Source organism: Plectrocnemia conspersa, unplaced genomic scaffold, assembly GCF_051122295.1.
Source record: "Plectrocnemia conspersa isolate PC_06_02 unplaced genomic scaffold, ASM5112229v1 ptg000005l, whole genome shotgun sequence".
NCBI lineage: Eukaryota > Metazoa > Arthropoda > Insecta > Trichoptera > Polycentropodidae > Plectrocnemia > Plectrocnemia conspersa.
Window position 1 is genome coordinate 1,982,023 of NW_028277169.1, and position 15,040 is coordinate 1,997,062.

Here is a 15,040-nt window from a genome sequence, read left to right on the forward strand (position 1 = left end):
ATTTTCACGTATACAACCCCAGTAAGCTCACAAAGTACGGTATAGTGATAAGAATTGTATGTGAATTAGTGTCAGGATACATATCGAAATTTAAAATATATTCAGGACCTGGAATTTCGTTACAAGATTCAATATCACATCTAACATCAGACAATAAATACATATGGCATCATCTTTATATGGACGATTTTTATAACAGTCTTGAAATAGCAAAAAAAATATATATGAAAAAAAAATAGAATCTGTGGTACCATAAAGAAGAATCGGGTTTTACCAGAATATCTGAAAAATGCAAAATTACGAATATTTGAAACCAAATATAAACGATATGGGGTAATATTGTTGCAATTGCAAAAAACGGTAAAAAATCGAGACACTTTAAACTTTCATTATATAACTAGTTATTGTGAAAAGTGATTTACACGTGAAAGACAATGTAAATTATCTGTGTATGTGCATGGAAAATTTCACATTACGATGGAGTGAATTACAACGGTTAGTGAATATTTTATTGCAAATGAATTATATATTAGTAAAAATGTCACAATACATAAGAAAAGTTTGCTTGAAAAAAGTTTTTACAAATTTAAAAAAATTTGAGAACCGCTGGTTAACTCAATTTAAATTATTATAATTAAAATTTCTAGGTTATTCGTTTTTATAATTTTAAAATCAAGATAATCATTTTAAAAATCTAATAATAAGGAAAAGTAATAATTATTTTTTATTTCCGGCGAACCACATGTTGAGAACCATCTAATAATAACTTGAATTGATGCATTGATACATTTATAACATGTCTAGAAAAATTCAACGAAATATTCGGACCGTATCAAAAGATACATAAATTTAAATAAAAAAGGTAATATTTAGCGTAAGTCTGGTAGTGAAAGTGTTAAATGATTTAAGTTGTAAACAAGAGCACGTACCCTATGTTCTTACTGCGATAATGTCCTTGGTTTTGCGAGTGCCAGTGGAGTCAAACGCAACAGTTTTTAGTTATTTTTTTAAATGCGTAATATTAAAAATAAATATAAATTAACAAACTTTTATTTTAGCAAAGCAATAGTGTCGTAACTGCTCAGATCGATGGTTGGCCGTTCCGTTATAGTGCATATTTGAAATTTTAAAAGGCTTGAAAAATTGAAATCTATTTTTAGTTAGCGAGCTGGATTAAAATAGAAAACAGGCCGTAGTTCGCAAACCATCGATATGTATGTATAAATAGATAATTACTATCAACGTACATTGCAATTAGAATCCAATAACCGCATATTACCGATGACCGTATGAAGCGGTAGAGCAAAGAACATAAAATATTGATTATTAATGTAATCTATCGAACAAATTCAATCTCGACTCGTGACGAGCGCAACCTATATTTGACCACTAATCGGACAAATTGGTATGATGAAATATTCCATTTAACTAGCGTATTGCATATCACACGTAAATTATTCATTGCGAGTCTGAGTGCTTTGCTTGCGTGGTACTAAATTCCTATTACGAGATAGAAAATTCCCGATAGAGATAGGTACGCTTGCATGCGCCTGGTTTATTATAAGAAATAATTTTCCAAGTGCATTTTATCGTATTTATTTCAAAATAGACCAATGGTAAAACTGCCCTAATGAAATAAGCATATCTTCAGGTGGTTAATTATTGCCAATGATTTATTTCTATACTGACAGCTTCCGAATGACGTCATAATTTTATTTATTAATGAGTATTAAACAGTCGCAGCGTAACAGATTATACTTATGAATATTTTAAAGTAACTATTCAGGGTCTGAAATCTCGTTTTATATATAAGCGGGTAAACTCGAAATTTATACGAGGGTCAATATGATAATTTTAATTTGCAATTGACCCCTTCTTAAAAAAAATCTTAACACCCTCCTGGAAAACTTAATTCTTTAAGCCACATTTTGTGTACATATCTGTATTTTAATTTTTAAGGGGCGCGATATCGCCCACTTTGGGATTCACTGATATAAAAATCAATTTTATAGAATCATCCAACTTTATATTGTCTTATTCTTATTCATTTCTTTAAAAGTAAAATATTATTTATTTAAATTAAATTAAGACCATCGTAACCTAACAGGTTACGATGGCCTTAAGTTTTATTATTTATTTATTGCAAAGTATATTAAAAAGATTATATAAGAAATCTAACAGAAAAATGTCGTACGCAAAAAGTGTTTAAAAACTTAATTTGCATTTAAAAACAATTTTTAATTATTTTTTTTAATAAAAACCGAGTCTTACGGTATATTGACCGGGACCCCGAACGAGCTTTTATGCGACTCGCAATATAGTTAACGCTCGTATTTGGTTCCTATTGAAGATATAGACTTGAATTTTTGATACGAAATAGAGCTTTCGAATACACTTACGATACCGTTTAAAAAAATTACAAATTAAAAAAAAAAGTTTTTTTTTTTAAAACACGTTTAGTGTTATGAGTCGATCGACCCACCATACATACGCTCATAAGATTTGCAATATAGTTAAGGTCAGTGTGAGCTTATTTATACATCTTTAAATTGAAATTTTTGTGACAGTATAGAATTCTTAAGCACTCTGTATACGTATGCTAGCAGAATCCAATGTGTCAATTTTTTGCAAAATAACGACAAGTATAAATACTTAAACACTCGTAACTCAGTAGGTTTGTATTTTAACGAAAAGATTGCTATATATGAAACGTTTAGAAGCCTAAACTACATTCAAATAAAATATAAAAATATAGATTTTTGCTTCAAAACAAGCGATGTATCAGTTCGATCGGACCCCCATACGAGCCATTTTGAGACTTTCAGAAGAGTTATTGCTCTTAACTGCTTGGTTTTGAAGATTAAAAATTAAATTTTTAGTATCGCATAGAACTACTGTGCACCCCCTATATGTTTTGTATTAAAAAAATATATAATTTTTTTTACAAAATGGCGGCTAATGTAAAAATTTAAAGTGTCATAACTTTGCAAAATGAAATCCTACTGAAAAATATTGTATTCAAAAAGTGTTTAAAAACTTAATTTTCATTTAAAAACAATTTTTAATTATTTTTTTCTAATAAAAACCGAGTCTTACGGTATATTGACCGGGACCCCGAACGAGCTTTTATGCGACTCGGCATATAGTTAACGCTCGTATTTGGTTCGTATTGAAGATATAGACTTGAATTTTTGATACGAAATAGAGCTTTCGAATATACTTATGATACTGTTTAAAAAAAATTAAAATTAAAAAAAAAAGTTTTTTTTTTTCAAAACACGTTTAGTGTTATGAGTGGATCGACCCACCATACATACGCTCATAAGACTTGCAATATAGTTAAGGTCAGTGTGAGCTTATTTATACATCTTTAAATTGAAATTTTTGTGACAGTATAGAATTCTTAAGCACTCTGTATACGTATGCTAGCAGAATCCAATGTGTCAATTTTTTGCAAAATAACGACAAGTATAAATACTTAAACACTCGTAACTCAGTAGGTTTGTATTTTAACGAAAAGATTGCTATATATGAAACGTTTAGAAGCCTAAACTACATTCAAATAAAATATAAAAATATAGATTTTTGCTTCAAAACAAGCGATGTATCAGTTCGATCGGACCCCCATACGAGCCATTTTGAGACTTTCAGAAGAGTTATTGCTCTTAACTGCTTGGTTTTAAAGATTAAAAATTACATTTTAGAATCGTATAGAACTACCGAGCAGCCCCTATACATTCTGTATAAAAATGGCGGATTTACAAAATGGCGGCCAATGTAAAAATTAAAGGTGTCGTAACTTTGCAAAATGAAATCTTACTGAAAAATGTCGTATGCAAAAAGTGTTTAAAAGTTTAATTTACAACGTATATTAAAAAGATAATATTTAGTATTTTACAATTTTTCATTAAATTTTCTAATACTAGTTTTTTAAACTAACTTTTTTTCTCGTTTTACAGGTCAATAGTCAGAGACTTATTCTACTCGTGAAAGACTTGTGTGACGTATATACATATGAAAATGAATAATAAACCGCTCTTTACTATATTTTTTTTATTGTTAGATAAGCTAGATGGTTTATAGCCGATAGGATTAAATTTTTTTTAACAAAAAATGATATTATGTCTTATGTATTTTGAGACGCCAAAAAGTTTAGATATAATTGAATTTACAGCGTCATAAGCGAACTTGTTGTGTATTGTATTTATATTCATGCAACAAGTGATTCAACAACTGAATTTTATTTCAGAGCGAAGCTGAACGAAGTGGACCGAGATGCTCTTAAGAGAGACGGTCTCACCCTCTTCGGGAGGCTTATACGTACAAAGAATGTGGAAGCCATGGGAAGAAAGGCTGAGAGGGAGGCGGAAACGGGAAAGAAGCCAAAACTATCAGTGAGTAACCATTTTTAATAAATATAAAACTCTCGTCCTTAAATTGTGTTGCCATTTTAATTTTTATATCATATTATTTTTATCTAAAGTATTATAAAAAATATTGTCGGTAGTAGAATAAAATTTCCAGTGACATTTTATGATTTCTATTATATGTATAAATAATATTTTCATACATCATCGAGCGAGTAACTGTCAAACTCCGTTCCTAGTCGATTGTAGTTAGCTTTTGTATGCTATAACTTTTGCATTTTCGTAATAATGTTTTGCTCAAAATATTTGATATACATACAAAATTTTATTTGGAATATTTAATATCAAAATGTACTTGAAAAGTAAATTGTATTGCAATTAAAAAATAAGTACCAGGACAATGCCCTAGCCTAGTTGATAGTAGTTTTTATCTGTAATTTTTTGCTTACCAGTTTCACCCTGCTCAGAATCACAAGCTAAGACCTCGGTATCATTTTTCCGTCGTCTCTTTTGTTCATAGAAAATGCTTTGTTGATTTCTATCTCAACCGCTTCTAATTTAGTCCAAACAAAAGGATTTTTTTATATTGTAGGTCCTAATGGAGGAAAAGTTAATTACGTGACCAGTACTGAATTAGCTTTGAATATTTTAACCGCGTTTATATGTTCCGATGCTCCTTGTGATTTTTTCTGTTTAACTAATATATCATTTAAATGGATTTTTATATCTCTTGCTATTTTCGCAAAAGTCTTGGTTTTGCTGAAGTAAATTATACGGTCTTACAAAAATGTGTGCGAATATATGTTTAGAATGAATTGCAGTTAATAAACATTAAGAAAAAAACATACAATGAAGACAAAGTTTTGATTGATATATTATTTTATTTTTTATTTTCTAATACAAATCTGACAATTATAACTCGAAAGTTATGGTGCACTCCTGAAAAAAATGAGCACCAACATACATATTTTTTTACCAGCTGACAATATTTATCTCTGAAAACAAGTAAAGGCCAACAAATTATTTTTTACAAATTACTAGTACAATTCTTCAATATATGTTTAATTCAAAACCTATGCTAAATTTTTATTAAAATAAAAATATTTTTTGAGATAGCCATGAGTAGTGAACCAACGAAAAATATCATCCTTGCACATGGATTTATTTCATTACTAATAGTTATTATTTTAGTAATTTATTTAACTTAAAAGCTAATTTTCAACTAAACATATATTATATAACATCAAAAAATACTTCATATAATAATTTAATTCTAAATGCACAAAGGTGTTTTTTTATTCCATTTAAGAAATATGTCATAGTTTTATTTTTGCGGATTATACTAGGAATATTATTATACGAATTAACACCTCCGTACATAATTCCATCCTTAATTTTCCCTATTTCTAGTATTAAATCTATATACCTACATTTTTATTTCTTATTAAATGACTAAACTTAGGTATTGAATTCACAATTTCTTCTATACTCTCAATGTAATATGTATTCATTTTTTCTGTTATTTTATCTTGATATATATTTCCATTAACTTCCAAATTCATTATGTCGTTTTTCTGTTTTTTTCATTTTCATTACATTATGTTTTCCTATATAAATATATACAATAAATTAATTCTTGTAGATGTTTTTAGTTTACAATATATTCTTTAACACTAAATATATTAATGTGCTCGATCTGATATTTGACCTTATGATGTGTAAGCATCTTCACATTTGTTCCAATTGAAGTTCATGAGAAATAAAGCATTTTAAGCTTCTTAAAAGTAATATACTATTTTTATTTATAACTTTTTAGTTAATGAAATATATTTATAAAATCACAAAATATAAATTAGATGCTTTTCTTGATTTTGCTGTAATTATTGTTTTATATGGGTAATTAATTCAAGTACCCACACGAGTGGTTATTATTTTTATGCGGGAGCTTAATTGTATTATAAAGCACCTTGAATGTTATTAGACCCACAAACACTGATTTCTGAAAATTTGCGCCTTATATATTCTAATTTTGAAACGTTATGATAATTTTTGCGTTTATTTTTATTAATTGCTTTTTCAACATTATTTGGGTGTAAAATTTATATGTATTTATATTTAATCGTTGTTTAACTGCTTAAATCTACTGCATCGTTAGAATGAATATGAAACATAAAAAAAATATTTTAGATAAAAAAAATTTTGACATTTTGCAGAAACTTTTTAATTTAAATTAAGCAATATTAATAATACTAAAGTCCTACATTATTTTTTTACGAAAATGTGAACTTTAATTACATTTGAATGAATCAAGTGGAGAAATATAAATATTGGTAGTTTGACTGATAATAGAGTAAGGTATTTTTATTTAATTTAATAATTCAATCATCCTATAAGAAGATAAAATGATCACGAAATAGATCTAATTGTCTGTCAAGTTACTTAAGAAGTGAAAAAAGTTGTAACGAATTTAAACTTCTTTATAAACCAATTGCAATCGTCATCCCAAATTGTAAACGTCAACATCGGAGATATATTTATTTATGCAGTAATTTGCAACATTTGCTGTCAATCTAATTCCAATAGTGAATTTACTGTCGATAAAACATGATATGGATGAAAATTAGAGTATTTAAAACGCCATCTATGATTCAGTAATATTTATTCGAAGCAAAAATAACAGTGGAATTTTTTAATTACTCTCAAAACCAGACCCAAAAATGATTAAATTAGACTTGAAAATATAGAGCATAAAAATTCGCAATATAAATATTATGCTTGATATTTCACTGTGTATTTGAAGAATTAACAACTTGAAATAAAAAAATACAGAAGAGCGATTTGCCGACTATAGAAAAGTACCAATTAGCAAAAGGTACGGTTTAAACGGTTGACCAGTTAAATCGTCAGGTTGGAATGTTTCCGTTGCGATCGGGAACTGAATATGATACGTCATAGACTGTTTGGAATCCACTATCTTCAGTTTTAAATTTCACTTCAGTCTATTACATTAAGAGCAGCGTCTGACGTGTCGTAATTCCTTAGGCGCTGAATGTGATTTTCCAAGCGGTCTTTGAGAACAGTATTGCATTAGAAAATCTCACATGTTTCGAAACTATTATGTGATTCTCTAATGCACACGTCATACAGAGAATAACGATATTCTGCTGTAGATATTATTATTCAATAATATGCAAAGCTTTTTGACAACGTAAAACGCTTTAGGCGTTATTGTAAAATACAAAAACATTGAATTATTTTGCTAATCCGAGAGTCCTTCATAAATTTGCAAACATGGAAATGTATTTTTACAATATCCACCGCGCATGGGTGTCGTCGTAAATTCGGAAGAGCCAGAAAATAAAAATACCCGACCTAATGCGACTCTGTGTTTGAAAAGACGCACGGGTAGTATAACATACAGTATATAATTCAGGGTGAACTTTATATGTGCCCTTAAAGCACGGCCGGTCGGTGAGATATTTTCCCTTCTCGTGGTGAGAGTGAGTGTGTGCAATTGCATGCTCGTATTCCTTACTCACTCTCGTCACTTAGCATGCGAACGAGCGAAATAGAAAATATCTCATTGACCAGGCGTGCCTAAAATATACAATTGCTGGCACTCAGACAATCGCGTGTATTTTTTTCTCATCTCTCTTGCTAACGTTTCGATCTCTGATTATGTAAGGTGTTTTATTACGCAGATTTTGTAACTGATTTGTATGTACTATTTCAAGCTATAAAAACATTTTTTATTTTAGTTTTCGTTACAGTTTAATTCAAAAAAATATATCGGCTCAGTTCCAGATTATGGTTTTCGGTTTTGCTTAAAATAAATAATTTTTATTTTTTTTAATTGTATTAAAATAATATTTTCTACCATCGCACGGTGGGGTATTTGCTCAATCAAAAGTCGATTATGAAAACTTTACCGCAGGTAAAAACAAATGCCAATCAATGATTCCTATATCATCTGCATAGCGCTAGAGCCTTCACGAGGTAAGTCATCCCTTCGAGTGCACTATTGCATACAATTATTATTATTTTATTTAAATACAGTTAAAAATGCAAACCATTAATTGAAATTAAGTGCTATTTTTTAGTATTTTTTCATGATACCTTTTCTAATTTCCCAAAGCTTTTTAGTATTGATTTTAAATACAATATGAAGCTCAGGTTTTTTTCTTTATTACAAATGTAAAATTGACTGCGGATTTTTGCTGCTTTTAACACATTGTATACCATCATTCTTAAAAATGGTGCGGGTCTTAGTCGTAAAAATTAAACAATTATAACTATTTAATTAGTGTTAACGTGTTAACGTCAAATTTAATTAAAATCGATTTCGTCAAATTATCTAGTACCACAAGTAAAATATTATGGCGGAAGCGTTATGGTCTGTGTTTGCATGGCAGCAGAAGGGATTAAACACCTGTATACTTTCGAGGGTAGTATGAACAGTGACATTTATATTTTAATGTTGAAATCCGCTTCAATAGATTGCTACTGGAAAATATTTCAAAGCATAGATTCCAGCAAGAAAAAAATTTATGCCATAAGTAAGGACTACCAGACTTAAATTCTATAGAGCATTTATGGACAAAATTAAAAGAAAAGGTTGCTCAACACAATTTCAAACCCAAAATTGAGTTGCGTTATTAGATGGCAATATGGCAACAATTATAGCTAAGGGTGGGACTACAAAATATTAAAAAATATATACTTAAATTAACATTTTAAATAACCTTAGTCGGTTTTTTATTTATATTTTTACTATTTTTAAAGATATAACTCATTAATTTGTGTGCCCCATTATTATGGCATGTTTATTTTTATTGATACTATTTTTTGTAATAAAAAATAATACTGACTAGAATATTATTTTTATTAAATTATACATCATTTTGAATTGAACCGTAAAGCTTATAAGTTTTTTTATATTCACATTTTGCGAATGTAACAATACATATTTGCATATATTATAAGTAAATGTATATACTGATTTAATAAAATACAACAATATTATTGCAACGCGTCATAATCAACTTTCTTGATTTTATTTCATATAGCAATACTTACAGTGACTAATTAAATTTATACTACTTTTGTTTACTTAACGTGTACGATACTAGTAAATGATGTTAATTTGCTATTAAGTATTCGCAAACTATGTACGACAGAGTGTTAGGAATAACTTTGAAGGATTATTATAACACGTGTTTAATTACTGCGCAAAGTTTGCGCTTTGTAACTTATCCGGAAGTTGAAGGTAAATTATAGACAGACAAATCAAAACCACATGATTATATTTAATGAGATACGAGCGGGAGAAATAAATACCACCCATTAAAATAAGTATGACTGGCATTCAGTAGAATAGTTTATATAGTCGGTTACAATAAATCTTCAACAGAAATTCGATAACTAGCTTCAAGAGTACGGTGTAAAGTACCCGTCTACTTAAACGGTTCACACGAGTGAGCTATGATTCTAACCATAGATAAATGCGAGCTACAAATATGTATTTAAAACACTTGAGGCTTTGACTAAATTTGTGGAAACATTGAAATGAGAATGTGAGGAGTTCCTGGAACATTTGAATACTCTATTATACACCAGTACTCTATGACTTTTCTCACCTACGATGCACTAAAATTCATTCATTGCAAGCAATTATACAATACATAATTAGTTGATGAATTAACAAGGACTGAATAGCGCAGTTTGTAACGTTTTCAGAACAGTGATCACTAACTTTTATGAGAAAAGAGCTGGATTGATTTTTTAAAAACCTGAGGGGCCGGATGAAAAATGCATTCTTATTTCCATTAGAATCGTACTAGAATATCAATTTATGTTATTTTATAATAGAAAAATATTTAATTTAACGTAGGAATATCTAATTTATATTTACAGCTAATTAAAAAAATAATAAATTAATAATAAAGACCTTCCAATTATTAAATTTATTTCTTTGTGTAGCTTTACAGTTTTATATATTGTATGGGCGTTATTTTATCTATTGAGTTATAAATAAAACAATTAAAAAAATACTCACGTGTATATACACATACAGATTAAACTACATACATATTATATTAAAAAGAAAAAAAGTAATAATAAATGTATTCCAAGTATCGAATTTATTTATATATATATAGTTTTTTAGTTTTACATATCGTATGATGTGAACAGAAAGTCCAAACTAAAATATATAAATTTGCTACTATTAGGTCTAAATTGTGATTTTTGACGAAATTATTTCTTGTAAATTCGGATTTAATTTTGTGATGCCAATTTGCAAGTAATTGATTTTTTGATTTTATATACTTTAATTTGGAAAATGTTTTTTCACATATATATGATCACATCTAATTTTTCTGGCGTTTGGAAAAGTCGGATTTATTTAATTTAACATAAAAGGTACTTAATGTTTTATTTTTGAAAAATATCTTAAAGCTATCATTTGCTTGAAGATCGATTAGTTCCAACTGAAAATCATCTTCGGGGTCGTTAATCGGAATTTCAATTGCATTTTGGAACAATTGAAACATCTTTGATTGCCCTTTAAATCAGTTAGCCTTTCCCTAAAAAAATTCTGAATCATTTCTATATTTTTAATGCAATCTTAGAAAGGGAAAACGTTTTTCGCAAAAGTTTGAGACAAACTGTCCCAGTCTGGAAAATGGGTGAATTTATATTGAATAATATGATTTTTGAATAATTACAATTTATTTTCAAACGAAATGATGTCATAATAAAGGTAATTTACTAATTAATTTTAAATTTAAAATATTAAGGTGTTCACATGTATCAGTTGAAAAGGCGAGACCCTACAACCACTTAAGATCCGATAGTTCTGGGACATGTTTTGATTTCTCATATATGAACACATAAATTTCAGTTCTGAGCTCAAAGAATCGCTTTAATGTCTTTCCACGACTCAACCATCGCACTTCAGTATGGTACGAAAAATCTCCATACTCAGCCTCAATCATTTCAAATTAATTAGGAAAATTATTATATGCCAGGAAAGCCTACCTGATTTATCTTAAATTTTATTATAATTGATTATATAAACAATTGTTTTTATAATCAATAAAATGAATAAGAATGATTATTATAAGTTTTGTTAATAATTGATCTAATAAATTGAAAGTATAAATATGATTCTACATAAATTCATAAAATATATGGCACGCAAACAATTACACCGGCGGTCAAGAGAAGAACGAACCCTCTAACAGGCAAGGATGTTCAGGAACTCATTTTAATAAATCAAGATTCACTAATGACCTTTACAGCGCTCGCCCGGGTTTCAGCATATTATGTATTAATAAGAACTATCACCTATAAAATTTACTTTAATGCCAAAGAGGCAAATATAATTTCGCTACCTATTGTATTAAATTAGCTAAAATAATATTTGTATTTATTAACTCCATGTCTAAAAAATAATATGTGTTCAGAAACATCGGAAAATTTTTTTTCGCACAAGCAGCGGCCCAGTAGCGACTGAAAAAATATGGAATGACCCAAAAAAATATGAAACGATTGCCTTCAAGAAGACATACTAGTATATAACCAAAGAAGAAGGAAGATATGTACCATTCATTCAGAAAATATTCTTAACAAAGCATCGCTGAATACAGATGAACGGTTAAAAATAAACAGAGGTTCACTCGATAGCCTGCAAAACGCTTGTTAATATAATAACAAGCCCATTAAAGACACAGAAAATTATGAAAACTATGAACTAACGATTAAGTTTCAGAGATCCAATGAAATTTACGATAAAATACAGTGAAAAATTATATATTACGTAGCCTTTTTATCAGAATATTTAATCGACAAAACACAATATTTGTAGTTCTTCCTATTTACACCGTTAGAGTTAAAAATACAAATTCTTAATTAACATTAAAGCTTGAATTTATCTCTCTTAAGAAACGCAAGTTGTGCAGTATCATTGGTGTCACAACTTCAATCCGAAGCCGGAGAAATACATTTTAACTTGGAAATTCGATACTTCGAACTGAATTCGATACCTTTTAATAAAACATCAATTCGTCTTGCGATTGAATAAATAATAATCTGATTTCATGATTATATTTTTTTTCTGAAACATAAGTCTGCAACAGCTCATGAAATATTAAAATCATGTGGTAACTCTGAATACTGTTTACAAGTAGTATGAGCGATTTAAAAGCGAAAATGAGTCGGTTGAAGACGGGCAACGGTCCCTCAAAAACTCAAAAATGGTTCGTTCAAACAGGCATTCGACTATTCAAGAACTTATCGAAGAACTGATTATTTCGTATGGGTCCGTGCAAAGCATATTAATTGATAATTTGCAAATGAGACGAGTGAGTGCGAATTTTGTTACCAGACTTTTGACTGACGAACAGAAGGAAAATCGTGTTTCAGCTTGCACGGAATTGAAGGATCATCTTAATGTAGATCTGGAATTTATGGCTATGACCCTGAGTTGAAAGTACAGAGTTCCCAATGGAAAGCAAGGGGCCCTCCTCGCCCTAAGAAGACATGTCAGTCAAAGTCGAACCTCAACTTCATGCTAATTGTTTTTTTTTTATAGTGAAGGCTTCACTGTAAACTCAGAATATTAAAAGGACATACTGCAACGTTTTTGAAACGATGTACGGAGAAAGAGACTAAAAAAATCGGCCAATGGCTTCCTTCTTCATCAAGACAACGCATCGTGCCAGATCTCGCTTCTGAACTGCGAATTTTGGCCGAAAAATAGGTTCCTCTCTGTCTACATCTACCTTACTCTCCGGATTTAGCACCATGCGACTTTTGTTTTGCGATCATTCCCGACATTGAGAGGGCCACGACGAAGCAACTGAAGGCCCTTCTGAAAGAAGCATTCCAATCATGGAATCAACGTTGTGATAAGTGCATCCCTAGCCAAGGAGAGTACTTTAAAGAAGATTAATCCAAATTTGATCCAGCGTATTACATAGTTCGTACCGTACTTTTTGCTCACACCTCGTATATGTATATTGTAGAATATTGCTCTCTACTAGTAAACTATTTCATATTAAAATTAGCGCAAATATGCTTCGGCAAACTATAAGTGGCTTTATCGTCGGGTGGTTTTCTTGGAATGCAAACTGTTCATTAATAATTTTACTTAAACAGAGAATAGTTTATACTCAATAGTATTAGTTAGATAATTTATCAGTAGTAGTTTATTAAATTACGGTAATAAACTGATTTCAAGTGATAAGCTTATGTCTGAGTAAATCAATTAGCATCACTTTCATTTAAGTATATCACTTATATCTACATATATTGATTTTTTTTTAATATATCATTAATTAGTTATTGTTTTGTCAAAATAAATTACATTATTGACGTTCGTTCTAAATTCAGCACTGTGTAATAAAAGTATTTTTTTACCCTTTCCAACTTTGTACTTGTGTAAAATGATATTTTTTGTGTTTTTAAACTTTAAAACTTATAGCTCTATTTATATATAAAATATTAAGGGTACACAGAAATAATGCCGATTTTTTAACATATAGTTTACAAAAATTAACTTTGGATTGTTGAGTAATAAACAGTTTTCGTGTTGTGGTCTTAGTTTATTTTAATATAAGCTAAGACCACATTACTGTAGTAGTAAAATCGGCTCTTTTGATTGTTTAATTTTAGTCTAGAAAATTATTACAAAAAGGGCAGTAGCATTTATTTGAAATGTAGAAAGAGATTATATAAAACGATAGATATAACATTATAAAGATAAAAACCGAATATACAGAAAAATGCTTTTATTTTAATTTTGAAACCGCATCTCTTCTTAAAATTATTGTACTTTAAAAATAAACGAAAAAGTTCAAGTTTAGTTAAGGGTAGAAATAACAGTCGTTTGGTGGCACTTGCCTGATTAATTTATTTCATCCTTACGATGGTGTTTGGTTAATTCGAGAGAATCCAAGTCCAATCTTATACTTTTACGCCCTTCTGACCTTTTCGAGACTAGACTTTCGGTCTCGCCTCTAAATAAAGTGCGGAATAAAAGGCTTTGACGCCCACTTAACAGCCAGAATTAATATTCCTTTTGGCGAAAGTCTTTTGGACTCTTTCCCCGTTTAGTACGCGTGGATTTGCATTTTAATAAGGAATCTCGCCGTTTAATTGGAAATAAAGAGTAACATTATATATAATTAGTTTTGCTGGATTCGATATATTTATTTATTTATTCATTCAAATTAAGACCATTTTGACTTGGTCGGTTAACCTAATGCATCACGATTAGGGTTTGGGAAAACCCGAGTTTTTTCGACCGGGCCCAATTCATGTATCATGCAAAAAAACGCACGACTTGTCACCCTTTTTATTAAGTCACTTATAACGACAATGCTTAAATGTCGATCCATGAACAACAGCATAAAATACATTATATATTATTTGGGAAATATTTCTCTATTATTTTACATTTGTATTTATTTTCGTTGATTTAATTCTCAATTTATTAATAATACCTTTATCCAAAATTATCGACGGATGGTTAGCAATTATGGCATATTGTCACCTGTTCCGTGTTAAATTCCACATACAAACTGCACATAGCTTGGTTAATCAATTTCTCGTTAGAGTAGGTGCATAGTTGTAAATTACATAGTTCATAAACTACGCGTATAATATGAAAA

At 29.4% G+C, this 15,040-nt stretch overlaps 1 protein-coding gene across 2 annotated transcripts in view; it reads left to right on the forward strand.

The window, feature by feature from the left end:
• The window catches only part of LOC148234650 (solute carrier family 7 member 14), a 169,421-nt gene that overhangs the window by 95,823 nt on the left and 58,558 nt on the right, over positions 1–15,040 (forward strand). For both annotated transcript variants that reach the window (XM_088185669.1, XM_088185668.1), the window contains exon 3: positions 4,250–4,394. In XM_088185669.1, the coding sequence (XP_088041795.1) occupies positions 4,250–4,394 (145 nt within the window). The remainder of the gene's footprint in view (positions 1–4,249; positions 4,395–15,040) is intronic.